The 17,120-nt window shown below is 39.8% G+C and overlaps 1 protein-coding gene across 1 annotated transcript in view; it reads left to right on the forward strand.

Annotated features, from left to right (window-relative positions):
* pias2 (protein inhibitor of activated STAT, 2) overlaps positions 1-9,914 on the forward strand; it is a 22,318-nt gene extending 12,404 nt beyond the window's left edge. The window contains exons 8-13 of the mRNA XM_020599311.1: positions 6,247-6,407; positions 6,790-6,923; positions 7,535-7,715; positions 7,952-8,088; positions 8,180-8,217; positions 9,154-9,914. Of these exons, the coding sequence (XP_020454967.1) occupies positions 6,247-6,407; positions 6,790-6,923; positions 7,535-7,715; positions 7,952-8,088; positions 8,180-8,217; positions 9,154-9,354 (852 nt within the window). The 3' untranslated portion in view covers positions 9,355-9,914. The remainder of the gene's footprint in view (positions 1-6,246; positions 6,408-6,789; positions 6,924-7,534; positions 7,716-7,951; positions 8,089-8,179; positions 8,218-9,153) is intronic.
* The last annotated feature ends 7,206 nt before the right edge of the window (positions 9,915-17,120 follow it).

Here is a 17,120-nt window from a genome sequence, read left to right on the forward strand (position 1 = left end):
GGAGTCAGCAGTAGAATAGAAGCCATTCAGCTTCTCTCTGTACTGCCTCTTGGCCGCTGTGATGGCTTTCCTCAGTCTGTACTTTGCAGCTTTGTACTCCATCTCATCGCCTGATCTGAATGCATGAGAGTGAGCACGCAGCATGTGGCGTACCTGACTGTTTATCCAGGGCTTCTGGTTGGGGAACCTCCTGACTTGTATGATGGGCACACTGTTGTCGATACAGGTACTAATGTATCCGGTCACATACTCAGCATAATCCTGTACGCTGACAGAAAAGTCCTCTGAGGAGGCTGCAGCTTTAAACACATCCCAGTCTGTCTGGGCGAAACAGTCCTGCAGGATGCCTTCAGTCTCTGGGGTCCAGAGTTTAATTTGTTTGGTGACAGGGTTTGTTTATTTCAGTCTTTGTCTGTAAGCTGGATACCGGAACAAAGAAATGTGGTCCGAGCATCCAAGGTTGGGGCGGGGTGCAGCCCTGTATGCACCACGTATGTTACTGTAAACATGATCCAGAGTGGTCTTGCCCCAGGTGGGAATGTTCACTTGTTGGTAGTATTTGGGGAGTACAGTCTGTAGATTGCACTGGTTAAAGTCGCCTGCAGTGATTAAAAATACAGCATCGGGGTGCGCTGTCTCTGGCGCGATGATGGCATCATAGAGTTTGCTGAGAGCCGCAGAGGGATTAACTCTTGGGCTAACATACACAGTGGCCAGAAAGACAGCACTATGCTCTCTGGCTAGATAGTAGACCCAGCATTTCACCAATAAAAACTCTACATCTGGCGAACAGTGCTTATAAACAATCCGTACATCTCCACACCACGAGTTATTGAAAAACACACACACACCACCTCCCTTTTACCTTCCCCGAAGCAGCAGTGCGTTCGCTTCGATGTACAGAATGTGTTTGTAGCTGAAATCGCTGAGTCTGGAACTCTGTCAGAAAGCCAAGTCTCGGTGAGAACTAGAGCACAGCATTCTCTGATTTCTTGTTGTGTTGTAATCCTAGCCCTTAGCTCGTCCAGTTTGTTTTCCACAGACAGTACATTAGCTAGGAAGAGGCTGGGTAATGGTGGTCAGGTAGCGCGAGCTTTTAGCCTAGCATGGAGTCCTCCTCGCGTGCCCCGTTTGCGTCTCCAGGTTGCTCTCCTGATTTCAGCCTGCTAGCTTGTGCCTGGTGCTCCTGGGGCTCCCTGTGGGGCGATGGTGGCTTTCCTCGCCATTGTTGTTGTCGCCAGAGCCGGAGCGGACCATCCGTTGTAGCTCCGGTGGTATGAAACCAGTAAATTCCCAGTGGCTTTGTGAGTTGGCGATATCCAGCAATGCCTGTCTGTTGTATGTAAGCAGTGCATGACATTTGTGCACTGCAGAAAAAGCAAAAAAAACAAACAAAAAAGAAGAAAACAAAGAAAAAGCCGGCATTCAAGAGTGGAATGCGCAAACACGTTCGCCTCGGTGGGCGCCATGTTGTTCCCATAAATGTGCCATTTTGGTAGCATTACCGTCATTATCAATCATAGTATATACACTACATACATCTATAAGTTATTTCAAAAATACTATTCTATACAGCTACATACAGTAGCAGATGCCTCAACTACATCCAAAAGTCCACTTTAGTATTCAGTTTAAACACTGAAAGGACAGAAATAGATTCATCTGCAGTGTTTATCTGCCGACAGCTGCTAGTGTTGGTTCCCAAACAGAGAGCTGAAATCAGGACGCACAGTCATTTTTCATCTTCTTGCTCTCCTCGACGGGATCTCTATGTCCACTGCGAATTAGCTACAGTCAGCTAAGGTTATCTGTTCTAAATTACCACAGTCATTAAAGGGAGATATAAACAATTTAATCAGCTTCTTAGCCAAACAAAACAACTATGTATGTATGTAAATGCAGCACCTCCTCCCAAAATGGCGCCCAAGATTCAACATGGTACACACCTTCACATTCTCCATTTTGTTTTAGATTTAATTTGAAATTGATACAATTTGACATTTTTGCACTTGGTAAAAAATGACATAATGAAAACATTTATTTTTAGAAATATTTGAAAAATTATTACAAATCAAAAACAGAATTTCACATTTACAAAAGTATTCAGACCCTTTGCTGTGACAATCCTTTTTCCTTTTATCTGTCTTGAAATGTGTTTAGGACATGAATACAATCTTCCTGTGGCAAATTGAGTTGTATGGACACTAGGGGTGCAACGAGACAATACACAATATTGGGTCATGAGAATAAGACAAGATGATATTTTAAACAGTGTTTTTAAGAAATGTTCAGTGATGAAATACATGACTAGAAAAATAGTCTGACTGAAAGTCACAAAATGCAAAACAATGCAGGTGCATTTTGAAGTGTTTTAATCATCTTTTAATGAATGTCACTTCAGTTCTACTTTGAGTATGAATCATATGCAGTAAAAGACAACAATATACAAGCACTGTAAAAGGTTTTACCACAAACCCAACTTCCTGGCTTCTGTCCTGTATGATTTCACGAGTCTCTTTGGACCTTATAATTTGGAGAAGAATTGGGAGAAACTTGTCACATTAGTTGTGTTGAACTTCTGCAGTTGTTCTTCTTTGGTTTGTTCATTGCAAACAGCTGAATGTTTGTAAATTTTTCAATACACCAAATTTGCAATCAGGGTAGAATAACTTTGATTGCAACTTTGTGTGTGTGTGCCTTTTGTTTTATTTGCATTATGGGGACCAAGGCCTGTTAACACACTCACATTGTGGGGACTTTGCCAAATCACAGAATTTTAGGGTGGCAACACGGTTTAAGGTTAGGGTGAGGTTAAGTATTAGGGTCAGGGTTAGGATTAGGCAAGTACTGGCTATGGTTAAGGTTAGGATAGGTCTACAGGAAATTAATGTAAGTCCCCATAAGGAATGAAAACACTGTGTGTGTGTGTGTGTGTGTGTGTGTTATATTTACCTTCATTTACACCCACATAAACTTTATTGTCCATATATGCTGTTTGTTTGCCTGTGACACATTTTACCTTTGTGCACATTAAGGTGACCTGTCATGCACTGGCTTGAGGATACACTTCCATTCCTTGGGATTAACCTGGTAGAGCCTGTACAATTCCTAAATTACACAGTCCTTTCCAAGAGCCTGCCAAAAGATTTCAACTCTCTCATAAGTTTCTGTCTATGAACTCAGGAGATCTGATGTATCTGTACATACTGTACTGGTGAGTGTCCAGGTACAGCAAGTACGAAATGAACATCCCTTGGAAAAATACACATTAATCTTAAGTAAACGTACATGTGCCACATAAACAAGTCCAAAAGAAACCACAGGCATTTGTACTGATGTTAATATTGATATGTTTGCATAGTGCGTGTGTACCTCAAAGAGGCGGACGTCTGCTGGGACTCTCTCTCCTACTGACAAACAGACAGTGTCTCCAGGAACCAGGTCTCTGGCCAGCAGGTTCTCTAGGTTCCCCTCCCTGATACTGAGAAGGGGAGTGGGAAGCAGAGAGCAAGGCTGGATCACCAACTGGGCAAAGTGGGAGATGGCCCAGACATCCCCCCACCCAGCCCAGATTTACTGCACATCATCATGAATTTTCCAGCTTGCAGCAATGTGTAGTACCAACTATGACACCCTCCATCTTGTAACTTTGTCTTATAAAAGCCCTGTGTCAAACCCTTGTTTTGTTTCCTTCATGGTCCATCTGAGCTTTCTAACCTAATTTTGATATTATCATTAGCTTTCAAACCTAATTTTCAAATGAAACCAGGTCTAGACAACACCCATTCACATCAACTTGACTCAGGGTTACTAAGATGTTTCTTTAAGTTTATATTATGTCTCCTGTAAAACTGTGTCAAAACTTAATTTTTGAATTACAGTAAAACCTTGGATTACCAGTATAATTCGTTCGGGCAACGTGCTGGTAATCCAAAGCACTTGTATATCAAAGCGAATTTCCCCATAAGAAATGATGGAAACTCAGATGATTCGTTCCACACCCACTTATCCATATAAAAATGATGACAGTAATACAAAATACAGTATAAAGTAAAAATAAAACAAATTTACCTGCATTTTACCTTTGAAAAGAATCATGACTGGCGTGAGGGGCCATTGTTGCAGTACAGATGTTGACTATACGAGTGAGGTGGGAGAACCATCTGCTCAGTTGTGACGTGCGTCACGTGCGTACTACTCGTATTGCGAGACCTCGCTCGTATATTAAATCAAAATTTTTGCTCGTCTTGCAAAACACTCGCAAACGGATTACTCGCGGTCCATGGTTCCACTGTGTTTTGTGTGTGTGTGTGTGTGTGTGTGTGTGTGTGTGAGAGAGAGAGAAATCGTGGGTCAATGCACAGAGTGCGTGGGGGTAAGATCACAGCTCCTCTTTGTCTACGCCTAATATGAGGCGCTAACAGCCCACCTTATTAAATTATTTCTTTCTGACTCAAACGGTACCACTTGATTTGGGACAGGCTCCGAGATCCTTTAAATCTGTTAATCTTGTTTACACTAAATAAACCTGAGAACTATCCTGCTCTGGAGTAGGTTTGAGATTAGACATGTTGCCATGACAACAAATTGTCAACAAAGCTATTCGGCTAACCTGTTAATCCATGTATGAAGAACACCCCCCAGGTCTTTGTGGAACGAGTGTTGAAAATGTATTGGATATTCTTTATGGCTTTGAAGGTTGTGCTTGGACTTGGATACAATTACCAGACTACAGTTTCCAGCTGAGGAAGGAGTGAGTAGATAAAGCATTTTTTCATTCTTTGGATCTTTCAAGTTAGCATGGGGATTCCCATTTAGAAACAGTTAGATTTGGTTATTGTTGTCTTTCCGAAATGGATGGCAATATGCGCTGTTGTGCCACAGCCATGGACGAATTGCGAAACAATGGGCACCTGGCAATAGATGTGAAAGCCCCCCACCCGCTTGCATACAAGCAACATACCAAGACTTGAAACAGATGTTTTCTTTGTAAAGATTGTCTTTGAAGGTGTTTTGTACCTCTCTGTAGTCCTGCATGTCATTTTGTATCCCTTTGTAGTTGTTTAGCATCCTCTTGCAGATGTTTTGTGTTTCTTGATAGACATTTTGTGTCTCTGAAGTCATTTTGCATCTCTTTTTAGTAATTTTTTTTTCTCTTTATGGCCATTTTTGCATCTTGTTGTGGCTGTTTTGTGTCTTATTTTGGCCATTTTTTTTGTCTCTTTCTGGAATATTTTGCAGGCAAACTATAGTGGCTCCTTGATTCTTTGGGGCCCCGAGCCTGTGCTTGGTCAGCAGTTCAGTTCATTAACCCCTCCACTGCCATAGCCATCGTCCATCTGGCTTGTAGCCTACAGCTCACTAAATTTTTAGTATCTTACCATCAAATATTTTCTTTGTGAGTATAGTTTGTTCATTTTGAGCATATAACAGTAACCTAGGTGTCCAGTCATGTTCAGTCTTTATCAACACTTCAGGTGACACATGTTCATTTTCAATTAATTAAATTTTTTTGTTCCATGAACCCCCTTTCCTCCATTCTTTTTGATAACCCTATTTCAGGCGCAAACATTTTCCTTGCCTTTAAGCCCTGCCATTGTCATATAGCTAGCATTAATGGTTGAAATTCTTTTGTTACTTGACAAAAGGAAATTATTTGACAGCTGCTTTATTGACAGTGGCCATGTTCACGTTCCTGTGACATTACCAATACCAGACTGCTCCACCTTCTGTTTCTTTACAGTAAGAACTCCTGCTTCATCCCAATATGTTGATGTGTATACTCTCATGCAGGCAGTTACATGGACCACCTGAATGTAATGCTGACAGTGCAGAGATATAAGCATACAGATGCAAGAATGTATATTCATTTCTGGAACTTAAAGCAACCATGTACCCTGAGATGCTGTTAGCTGTATGGATAGGTCTGCTAGGAATATTTACTAGAAAAGTACATCATCACACCAATGACTGTTACCTACAATAAGTGATTACTATATCCACAATGTTATATTGTTAGAATCAAGGTTTACACAATACCTGCTGGTGCACAGTGGCATATCTTTTGGTGACATAACCCCTTTTCATTTCTTGAGTATACATGCACCGGTCTGGAACACCTTCTGGAGTGCAACTTTGTGGGAAGTGTCACTGTATGAATTGAGCACAGCTTTGTGCATACACATGGAACCCATCATTGTCTTCATTCATTTGTTTTGACTGACCTCAGTATGTTTTGTTCCCTAGCTGGGTAAGATGCGGCTGACGGTGCCATGCCGGGCAGTAACCTGCTCTCACCTGCAGTGTTTTGACGCTGCCCTCTACCTACAGATGAATGAGAAGAAACCCACTTGGATTTGTCCTGTGTGTGACAAGAAAGCAACATACGAGAGTCTCATTATTGATGGGTTAGCTAATATAATTCAGCCACTTCACACAAAACATGACCTAACAGGTGAAAGATGATATCAAAGCAAAAGGTGGTTACTTTGAGGAATGTAGACTATAACCTTTTGCTTTTACACTTTTTTGCTTGCTACATAATTTTGTATTTATTTCATAATTTTGATGTCTTCAGTATTAATCTACAGCCTAGAAAATAATAGAATTTGGAGACACCTTATTCTCATGCATATTAAAATTCACATGAGAACTTGAAGTCTTTTATGGTCTGGGTCATGAGAACTTTGGGGCATAAAAACAGAAGCTGAGAAAGCCCTCAACAAAGTCAGTCTGCTTGTCTGACCACTTGGTGTGCAATTACTTTATTTTGGTGGGGGTTTTTTGCAGTTTATTCTTGGAGATCCTCAACGACTGTTCAGATGTGGATGAAATCAAGTTTCAGGAAGATGGAACCTGGTGTCCCATGAGACCAAAGAAAGATGCTGTCAAGGTCCCTTCTCAGTCAGTTCAAAAAATTGAGAGTAAGTGCATAATACTGATAGCTGGATAAGATTCCAGTCTGTTCTGCTAACAAGTATTGCGCATGCATTAGAAACTGAAAACATTAGTGTTGCACACTGGATGACATATTCCTTCATGTCCATGAATGCACACATTGGAGTTTATTTTAACACAGTCCCATGCACACCGTGCTGCCCCAGATACTTGCAAGAGCATCAAATGTGGGTTAATTTGCTTCTGGCAATTCCTCACTAAAATCCACGACAGCCCACTGGGAGTTTGGATATTTCAGTCTTATTTTTAATAAATATATAAAACGCTCCAAAAGCATGTTTTTGCTTTGTAATTTTGGAGTACATAGGGCAGTGTAATAATCTGAGTGACTTTAACAAAGGCCAGAGCATCTCCAAAACTGCTGGTCTTGTGGGCGTTCCTGGTATCCATTGGTCAGTACGTACCAGAAGTGGTGTGTTTGGTCTGTCTTAGTAGAAACCAGTGGACCAGACAGGGTAGGAAAGTCAGAATTCACTGAGATATAGGCTTACAAATTATTATTATTATTTTTTTTTCATGTGATTTGTTGACCATAAGACTGATCTTAAATAACACCAGCCTTATCTTTTAACCTCAGCTGCTTTGCGCCAGCCATCAGTGGTTCCCTTTTCTACTGAGCCCAGCTCCATCAAGAAGCCTGATGTGATTGATCTAACTCTGGAAAGCTCTTCTTCTTCTGATGATGAAGAACAAGCAGACCTTCCACTGAAGAAACGCTGCATTTACATTTCCAAGACTGAGGAGATGCAGGGAAAGGGGTAAGCCTGTGTGTGTTTAAATCTACAAGTTTTTAATGTCATCTCCATGTATTAGCATTGGTCAACAATATTCACAGTACTTCTTACTGGTTTCTATTATTGCCAGCCACCAACATAATTTGACTGTTTATGTATGCGTTTGTTTATAAGAATGTATGCAATTTTCTGGAAGGATGATATCTGGAGCACACAGTTAAAGACTAAACCTATAATCAGAATTTGCTTTTTTTGTTCAGAGTCTTGACCTACCAGCCCACTGTGCATGTGCCAAACGTCCAGTCCCTGGACCCATCGTATCTGACATCTACGCTTGCCGACTATGCAGTCCCCTTCCACCCATCCACCCTTGCCACCATCCCCACAGACATGCAGAGTGAGTTAGCTGGCTAGGATAACCCTAAGCGGTATCACTAACACTATGTGGTACTGTTAATAAACTCTTTTTTTCTTTCTCTTAACTCTAGGTCTGGATTTGTTTTCCCTAATTCAAGCAGATCCTCAGGTATGTTTGTTACACTTTTCTTCAGTTATCAAAGCCAGAAATCACAGCAACAACATAGAATAACCTCAAATTGCAACTCAGTCGCTGAAGGCTCACTCAGTTTTTTCAGATTTCTAATGGGTACTGGCACAATGGCAAATGGATAATAAAGTGAAATTAAGACAGCAGGGTTTAAGTGCTGTTGTTCATAGGAACACTGACTTCCTAAACTAGATTTATTTGAAGAATATGCCTGCCTTTAAGTTATGACCCATTCAGCTGTCCGAGTTTTTTTTTTTGCTTGTTTTGTTTTTGTTAGTTTTTTTTATTATTTTTTTACCTGAGTGAAATTTTATCAAATCCAGAATCTTTCATATCCCTTGAATTTGTTTAGGTTTTGTCTGGTATCATTTCTATCTGGCAAAATTGACAAGTTACTAAAACTCAAGGTAATCCATAAAAGATCTGTAATGACCTGTGCTTTGTTGGCTGTAATGATTAACTGACAGCATACTTAATGTTTAAAAATTAGTTGAGTAGCAAAAGTAGCAGTGCTAGACAAATAAATTCTTTAAAAATCATACAATGTGATTTCCTGAATTTTTTTTTTAATTCTGTCTCTCAGAGTGGGAATGCACCTACAATGTGAATTTCAGACCCCTCCATGATTTCTAAGTGGGAGAACTTGCAAAATCGCATGGTGTTTAAATACTTCTGTTCCTCACTGTAAGCTTAACTCAGTTCCCATGGCACTGAGGGGCTTAAATATTTTGACAAACATTGACCCATAGCTGATCATATTCAAAATGATTGCAGAAACTGAATTGGTGGATGCTTATGTGTGGAAATTCTCTTGACACTATGGAAAAAGAGCTGTAGTGTTCATAACAGCAATTTATAACATGCTTTACAGTGGGAATGATATTGATCCTGATCAACTTGTTTTTTTATGCTTAGCATTACCGGCCTCAGATGTTCCTGGATAATCTGACAGGCAGCATGCAAAGTGCCGCTGCAGCCAGCACCAGCGCGGCCATGGTTTCCTCTAGCAGCCACTATGACACCAGCACCCACACTGCCAGCTCCATCCATGAAACAATGGTCATCACAGGAGGAGGGGCTGACAGTGGTATATCAGATATCATTTCACTAGACTGAGCCATGTCACACTCAGCCTTTTTCAGGCCTGTTTTTGTGGCCTTTTTTTAGTCTGGACTGCAAGTACATGTCATGCTGAGTTTGACACAGAAGCACCCAAATTGGTATACATTAGCACTTTGATGGTTTGAGCATTTTCCTTGCATTGAAAACAATATTCAGTGACATTTCTTTTTGGGTTTTTCAAATGCAAATGGGGGTTTCCTCCTAAATGCTTTGAATGATAGAGTTCACTATTTGTTGGCCAAGGACAACATACCTGATGACATGACAATTAACAGCTTGTATCAGTGAACTGTCTTTTCTTCTCTTGAAGTTTGTTGGTCTAACCTTGTATATACTGTTATTTTGGCCTTTGTTTAGTCCTGTATTTCCTGGTGTTTTAGCCTTGGTTTAGTCTATTCTCTAGCCTTTTATGTCTGATTTGGTGCTTCTCTACCTTGCTAGGTGTCACTCTGTTCACTCTTTTGTATTGGACATGGAGCATAGACTCAATTAACCTAGCAAGACTTGCATTACAGCCATTTATTTAAACATTTATATTAAAAATGTTGCCTTAATTAGCCGTTTCTATGTGTTTCATCATACAGATTAACATATATGGTGATGTGAACAGCTACTCTTTCAGCCAGTTAGACATTATTGTAGAAACACTGAGCCTTCCATCCTCAGCTCTTCAGAGGTCTTCCTGGCAAAAAGATAAATGTCTCCAGTTTCTTAAATGCTGGAAATATTTAGATCATTGAACGCTTTATTTATGCCAATTTGGTTGCTTGCACATACATGTAAATCAGACCTCAGTGTTTTCTGGCCTGGTTGATCTGGATTGTGTGCCTCTTTAGTATGGAACCCATTCAGAATGAATGGGAGAAGAGGTTGGACTCACACAGTGTCCTTACATATGAATAAATTGCTGGAGGTAGGAAGCCCCTCTGTTAAGAAAAGACTTGGGGACTTCTAAACAGACTGCTGGCTACAGAGGTGTCTGACCTCACACACTATGGACAGTGCAGTGTCTGTTTTACTCTATCTGCTGGATTTGTAAAGCCCTGTTTTGTCTTTCACACTCACTGAAACAGATGGTAGGTCAGTAATTTAAATATTTTTATTGGTTCTAACAGCTGTCTATAATTTGGCTTTTTGACAAATTACAAAAAACTGTCAAAGTGCAAACAGGTTTCTACAATGTAATGTCAAATAAATAAAAATGTATAATGTGAAATAAGTGTTTGCATAAATATTCAGCCCCTTCAGGTCAGTTTTTAGTAGATGCACCTTTGGCTGCAATCACAGAACTGAGTCTGTGTGGATCAGTCTCAATCAGGCTTGCACATCTGGACACTGCAGTTTTACTCCATTCTTCTTTGCAAAACTGCTCAAGCTCTGCCAGGATGCACGGGCATCAGGTGTGAACAGCCATTTTCAAGTCCAGCCACAAATTCACTACTGGATTGAGGTCTGAGCTTTGACTCGGCCACTCCAGAACACTCACCTCGTCTTTAAACCATTTCTTTTGCTGTATGCTTCGGGTCATCATCTTTCTGGAAAATAAATCCTCTCCCAAGCTGTAGTTATCTTGCAGACTGAATAAGATTGTCCTCCAGGAATTATTTTGCCACATTCATTTTACCCTCTACCTTTACAAGCCTTCCAGGGCCGTTGGCCGAGAAGCATCCCCACAGCATGATGCTGCCACCACCGTGCTTCACAGTGGGGATGGTGTGTCTGTAGTGATGTGCAGTGTTTGGTGTGCGCCAAACATAGTGTCTTGTCTGATGGCCAAAAAACACCAGTTTGGTCTCAACAGGCCAAAGAACTTTCTTCCACTTGACCATGGAGTCTCCCACATGTCTTTTGGGGAACTCTAGTTGAGATTTAATGAGTTTTCTTCAACCCATAAAGCTTTGACTGGTGAAGAACCCGGGCAACAGCTGTTGTATGCAGAGTCTCTCCCATCTCAGCTGTTGAAGCTTGTAACTCCTTCAGAGTGGTCATAGGTGTCTTGGTGGCCTCTCTCACTAGTCTCCTTGCATGGTCGCTCAGTTTGTCAGGACGGCCTGATCTAGGCAGATTTATTGCCATATTCCTTCCATTTCTTGATGATAGATTTAACTGAACTCTGGGGGATGTTCAGTGCCTTGGAAATTGTTTTGTATCCATCCCCTGACTTATACTTATCAATAACCCTTTCTCTGAGTTGCTTGGGGTGTTCTTTTGTCTTCATGGTGTAATGGTAGCCAGGAATACTGATTAACCAGTGACCGGACCTTCCAGACACAGGTGTGTTTATACTACAATCACTGGAGACACATTCACTGCACTCTGGTGATCCCTGTTTCACTAATTGTGAGACTACTAGCACCAATTGACTTGACCTCTGTTGAATTAGGTCAGTCATTTTAAAGGGGAATATTTATGCAAACACTTATTTCACATTACATATTTTTATTTAATTGACATTATTTGTAGAAATCTGTTTTCACTTTGACAGTTTTTTTAATCAAAAAAGCCAAATTATATTGACCATGATTGATTCATAAAATCAATAAAAGGGTCAAACATCCAAGGGAGTGAATACTTTTTATAGGCACTGTATACGGTCAGTTTATTTGCTTATATGAATTGCAAAAATTATTTTGTTTTAAGAGAAATACATTTAAAGGAATAGTTCATGAAAATCAGATGTTGAAATTGTGTGTCAAGTACATACCTAATGTCAAAATGTGATGAGCTTAGCTTAACATTAAGCATGGAAGCTTGACTCTGTCACCAACCAACACCTCTAAAACTCAGCAATTAACATATTGTATCGTGCTTGTTGCTCACACAGTCAGAAATGCTGATTCACAATTTGTGGTTTGAAGGGGGACTAATGTAATAATATGCTTCCCTGCTTCCAGTCTTTATGATAAGCAAGACCAACCACATCCAGACTCCAGCTCTATACTGAAGGCACAGACATGAGTGATACCCACCACATCATCTCTCTTAGAAATAAAGCCATTAGGTGCATTTTTCAGAATACTGAACTGTTCATTTAAAGGAAATGGTTTGGTGGATTTATTTTCCTTTAAGTTGGTATAAAACCTCAGACTGATTCATGCTGCCAAAAGTGTGATTGTTTTTGCTTCAGTGAACATTTAAAAATCCACTCAGTAATTCTTCTGAACTCTGACCTCTCTGCTATTTTTGTTGTATGTTGATGCTTTGCGTTGGGATGGATGGACATGACAAGCATTTGCTGTGTTAATTCCAAGACTTAAGCCCACTTTCTCACAGTTGTCAGCAAGCAGGAGCTATAAACATTATCTGGATCGCTTGCTGTTTATGTGGACTCTGAGCCATCAGAAGCTCAATCTCAGGGATCTACACTGCATTATTCTGGGCCTGACAGATACATAGGAAACACCCTCTGAGCATCTGTAACTGAAATACAGATGATTAAGTAAAGGTTTGGCTAAAGTGTAATATTTTTAGGGCAGTGTATGTTTTTATTCAGACATGCTAATTAACATTTACAAGTTCACGTTAAGACTGCGATACGAGTCAGACCACCTAAACTACAAAAATGAAAGAAAACCTCACTTGGCTCTAGTGCTATGTAGTTGTAAGGAATTTTTTTTTTTTAATGGAACAAATGTTTTGAGATACCTGGCACTGAGATGTCATTTTCCATATAATTTAGTTTGTGTGTTGAAAAATTGCGTTTAAAAATTCATGATTGAGTCAGTATTGTTGCTCTGGATTATTAACAAGACAGTCTTGATTAGAACTAATGTGAAAACTGTCAACAAATTGTTGCTAAATTCCACTGGGAAGGAAGCAGAAATTTGATAAACTGATATTTCAACCACTTGGTGAATAAAAAAAAAATTATCTGCATTGTTGGTTATTGAGGAAAATGTTTCTTTTTCCAAGTAATTTTAGTTCTAAGTACAAGTATGAATAAGTGAAATCAAGCAAGATACAGCACTGTTTGTCACAAACCAAGAAAAAACCCATTTTGGTATAGAGGTCACTGTTTAGTCAAATTATTGATTTTTACATCTCTTTTTACCTGCAGTCAGATGCTGGTGATGTGGATCCATGGGATTCTATTTTATTTATTTCTTTTTTTTTTTTAAATGTTGTACTCTTTGTGCTCTATAGGCGCACATCACTTGGATGTTTTACTTTTGACACATGTTAATGACAAGTTTTTTTTCCCCTTTTGTTTCACATTTACAAGTTTTATTAGAGAATTGTTTATTATAAATTGTCTATTTTCCTGTATCTGTGAACTTACATGATTTTGAATTATGGTACCATGTGTTAGGTGTTTTTATTATTAAATGTTTTTTTATGCTCTTGCAATCTATCACTCCTCAGAATGGGCCACCAGGTTTTGTTAATCCCACGAAATTATGGCATGCCAACATGTCAGCAATGCAAGTGATATTGTCAGGGGCCAGTGAGTCAAAGGTCCTGTGATCAAGCATCACCTCAAGTCTTGGCTCATATTCAGACAGACCTCTCTAAATGACAATGAAGAATGCTCTAAAGAGGCTCCCATCTTGGCCAGGTCTCCCTTGAAAACGAGATCTTTATCTGAATGGGGCGCCCTGAATCCTCTATCATTTTTATCACTTTCCATTTCTTTCCAAACACCTTTTCCTTTCAAAGCTGACAGAAAACTCCAACTCTTCTTAATAGCCATCTTTTGGTACATCATCAAGGTTAAATCATTTTTATTTTTTTTTACATTCTTAACTAAACATAAAAAATAAGACCACTTTTTTCTATGAAGTTAAGGAGCCCTTAACAGCAGTGTAGTTAAACAAGTATTTGTCAATGCTTCAACAGAAGCATTCTAAAAGAAAAAACCTTCACCTACTCCATTGAATAGATCTGTTATACACATAGATGTATAACTGAAATTATTGGCTGAAATTAAAATGTATGTACTAGTAAGATAAATCATGAGAATTTAGTAGCAAGTGTAGAAAATGAAAAGTGATTGCACCCAAGAAGAATAGATGGACAATGGGAAACCATGGCCAAGTTGATATAAATGTAAACTGTTTTGTCAAATGGTCTTAGTTAGCGGGACCAGATTAGAGTGTACAGAACTGAGCGTTATATTGTCTTCCATGATAAGGCAGTTGAACTGAATAAAGAGGAAAAACAGACCCCTCTACCACAGGAGGGCAGTACAGCCTCAAACACAGACTACAGCTAATCATATGAAACCGATGGAATGTGTGTTAGATATCTGTGAATCAAGCTTTACCTGGTGTTACGCATGTGGACAAAGTTGTTGGTACCCTTCCACTAAAGGAGGAACTCCCAATGGTCACTGAAATAATGTGAAACTGACAAAAGTAATGAATACAAATTTTGTGAAAATCACACATTGCTTTTGAATTGTGGTTCAACAGAAGCATTCTAAAAAACAAACAAATTAAACTGGCCTGGACAAAAATGAAGGTACCTCTGGAAAAGACTGAAAATAATTTGACCATAGGGACATGTTAAACTAAAGTGTGTCCTTTGTCTTCAATCTTGTAATCAGTCACTGTGCTGTTTGGTATCGTGGTGTGTGCCACACTGAACATAGACCACAGGAAGCTAAGGAGAGAGTTGTCTCAGAAGATTAGAAAGAAAATTATAGACAAGCATGTTAAAGGTAAAGGCTATAAGACCATCTCCAAGCAGCTCCATGTTCCTGTGACTACAGTGGCACGTATTATTCAGAAGTTTAAGGTCCACAGGACTGTAACCAACCTCCCTGGACAGCCACAAGAGCAAAATTGATGACAAATGGAAGAAATGGGTAATGTGAATGGTAACCAAAGAGACCAGAACAACTTTCAAAGAGATTAGAGGTGAACTCCAAGTTCAAGGTACATCAGTGTCAGATTGCACCATCCGTAGCTGTCTGAGCCACAGTGGACTTCATGGAAGATGACCGAGGAGGACTCCACTGTCAAATCAGTTAAAATCATAAAATCATTAAAAAGTGAGAATGGAATTTGCCAAAATGCATATTGACCAGCCACAAAACTTCTGGGAGAACATCCTTTGGACAGATGAGACAAAACTGGAACTGTTTGGCAAATCACATCAGCTCTATGTTCACAGACACAAAAATGAAGCATTTAAGGAAAAGAACACTGTACCTACTGTGAAACATGGAGGAGGCTCAGTTATGTTCTGGGGCTGCTTTGCTGTATCTGGCACAGGGTGTTTTGAATCTGTTTAGGGTACAATGAAATCTCAAGACTATCGAGGCGTTCTGGAGTGAAATGTGCTGCCCAGTGTCAGAAAGCTTGGTCTCAGTCACAGGTCATGGCTCCTCCAACAGGATAATGACCCAAAACGCACAGCTAAAAACACCAAAGAATGGCTAAGAAGAAAACATTGGACTGTTCTGAAGTGACCTTCTATGAGCCCTGATCTAAATTAGATTAGATTAGATTCAACTTTATCGTCATTACCCATGTACATGTACAAGGCAACAAAATGCAGTTTAGCATCTAACCAGAAGTGTAATAACAGCAGTGAATAGTGTGCAGTATCTACAGTATGTACAGTCAGAAGTAATTTACCGATGGATATGTACAATTGATATTTACAGTAAGATATGTAGGGTAATGTACGATATACAACAGACTATGGATTCAAATTTCTGTAATTTGGCGACAGTGGTGAGGTGGGTAGAGCAGTCGTGTCCAAACCAGAAGGTTGAAGGTTCGAATCTCAGTGCCTGTGTACGAGCGTGTAGCTCGCTTTAACGTGCACGAGCGGCAGCCTGGCTGCCCTTACGCTGTTTGCGTACCGAAAATGCCTGTTTCGTAGAGTTAACACTGTTTGGTAGATTTAAAGCTGAAAAGTGACAACAGCACCTCCTGTGGTCACAAAAATCGATGGGTCACAAAATTTGGTGTCACACCTGCAGTCCACATGTCAAAGTGTCCTTGGGCAAGACACTGAATCCCCCCAGTGGTTAGAGCCAACGGTTGAGTTGGCGCCGCAGATGGCTGCCTTGGTTCTGTACTAGAAACAAATTCCTTGTGTGTAACATACTTGGCCAATAAAGGTGATTATCCTCGTAATGAATCAGAATCAGCTTTACTGCGTCGGACACATGAGGAATTTAACTCTGGTACAGCGGCTCTCAATGTGCATGTACATATCCCCGTTGCAACGGGCAAGCTCTACAGATTCAGACAGATGTCATTTTCACATGGGACTGGTGCAAATACAGATTATAGTATGGACTTCGGCAAAGTTTGTTTTGGGGTTCATTAGTAAAGAGGTTCATGGGTATATGGGTAAAGAGGGTGTGTTTGAAGAACAGGACAGTGGGTGTGTTTGTGTAACTGTTTATGAGTGTTTATTGAGAAATAACAGTATATCCACAGTTTTCAGACACAAGCGGTTTCTCCGTTTACAGACCATCTCCCCAGCCTTGGAAAAAACCCATATGGCACAGATGAGGCTAGGGTACACAGTGAATGCTTGGATAATTCATAAAGGTTTGGATAACATATATGCAATATGTCTATGTCTATATCTATATATATCTTATCTATATATGTAATATATCTATATCTAACATCATTTAGGACTATCTATGTAACTATATCTAGTGTTATCTAACTATGTAACTATTTTACCTATTTCCCTATGTAACTTACTATCTAGCTATCTATTGATTTATCTCTCTATCTACACTGATTCTCCACTAAATACACAATCTGCTACAACACTACTAACTCTCAAAG

The sequence above is a fragment of the Monopterus albus genome, unplaced genomic scaffold (genome assembly GCF_001952655.1).
Source record: "Monopterus albus unplaced genomic scaffold, M_albus_1.0 scaffold40.1, whole genome shotgun sequence".
In the NCBI taxonomy this organism is placed as follows: domain Eukaryota; kingdom Metazoa; phylum Chordata; class Actinopteri; order Synbranchiformes; family Synbranchidae; genus Monopterus; species Monopterus albus.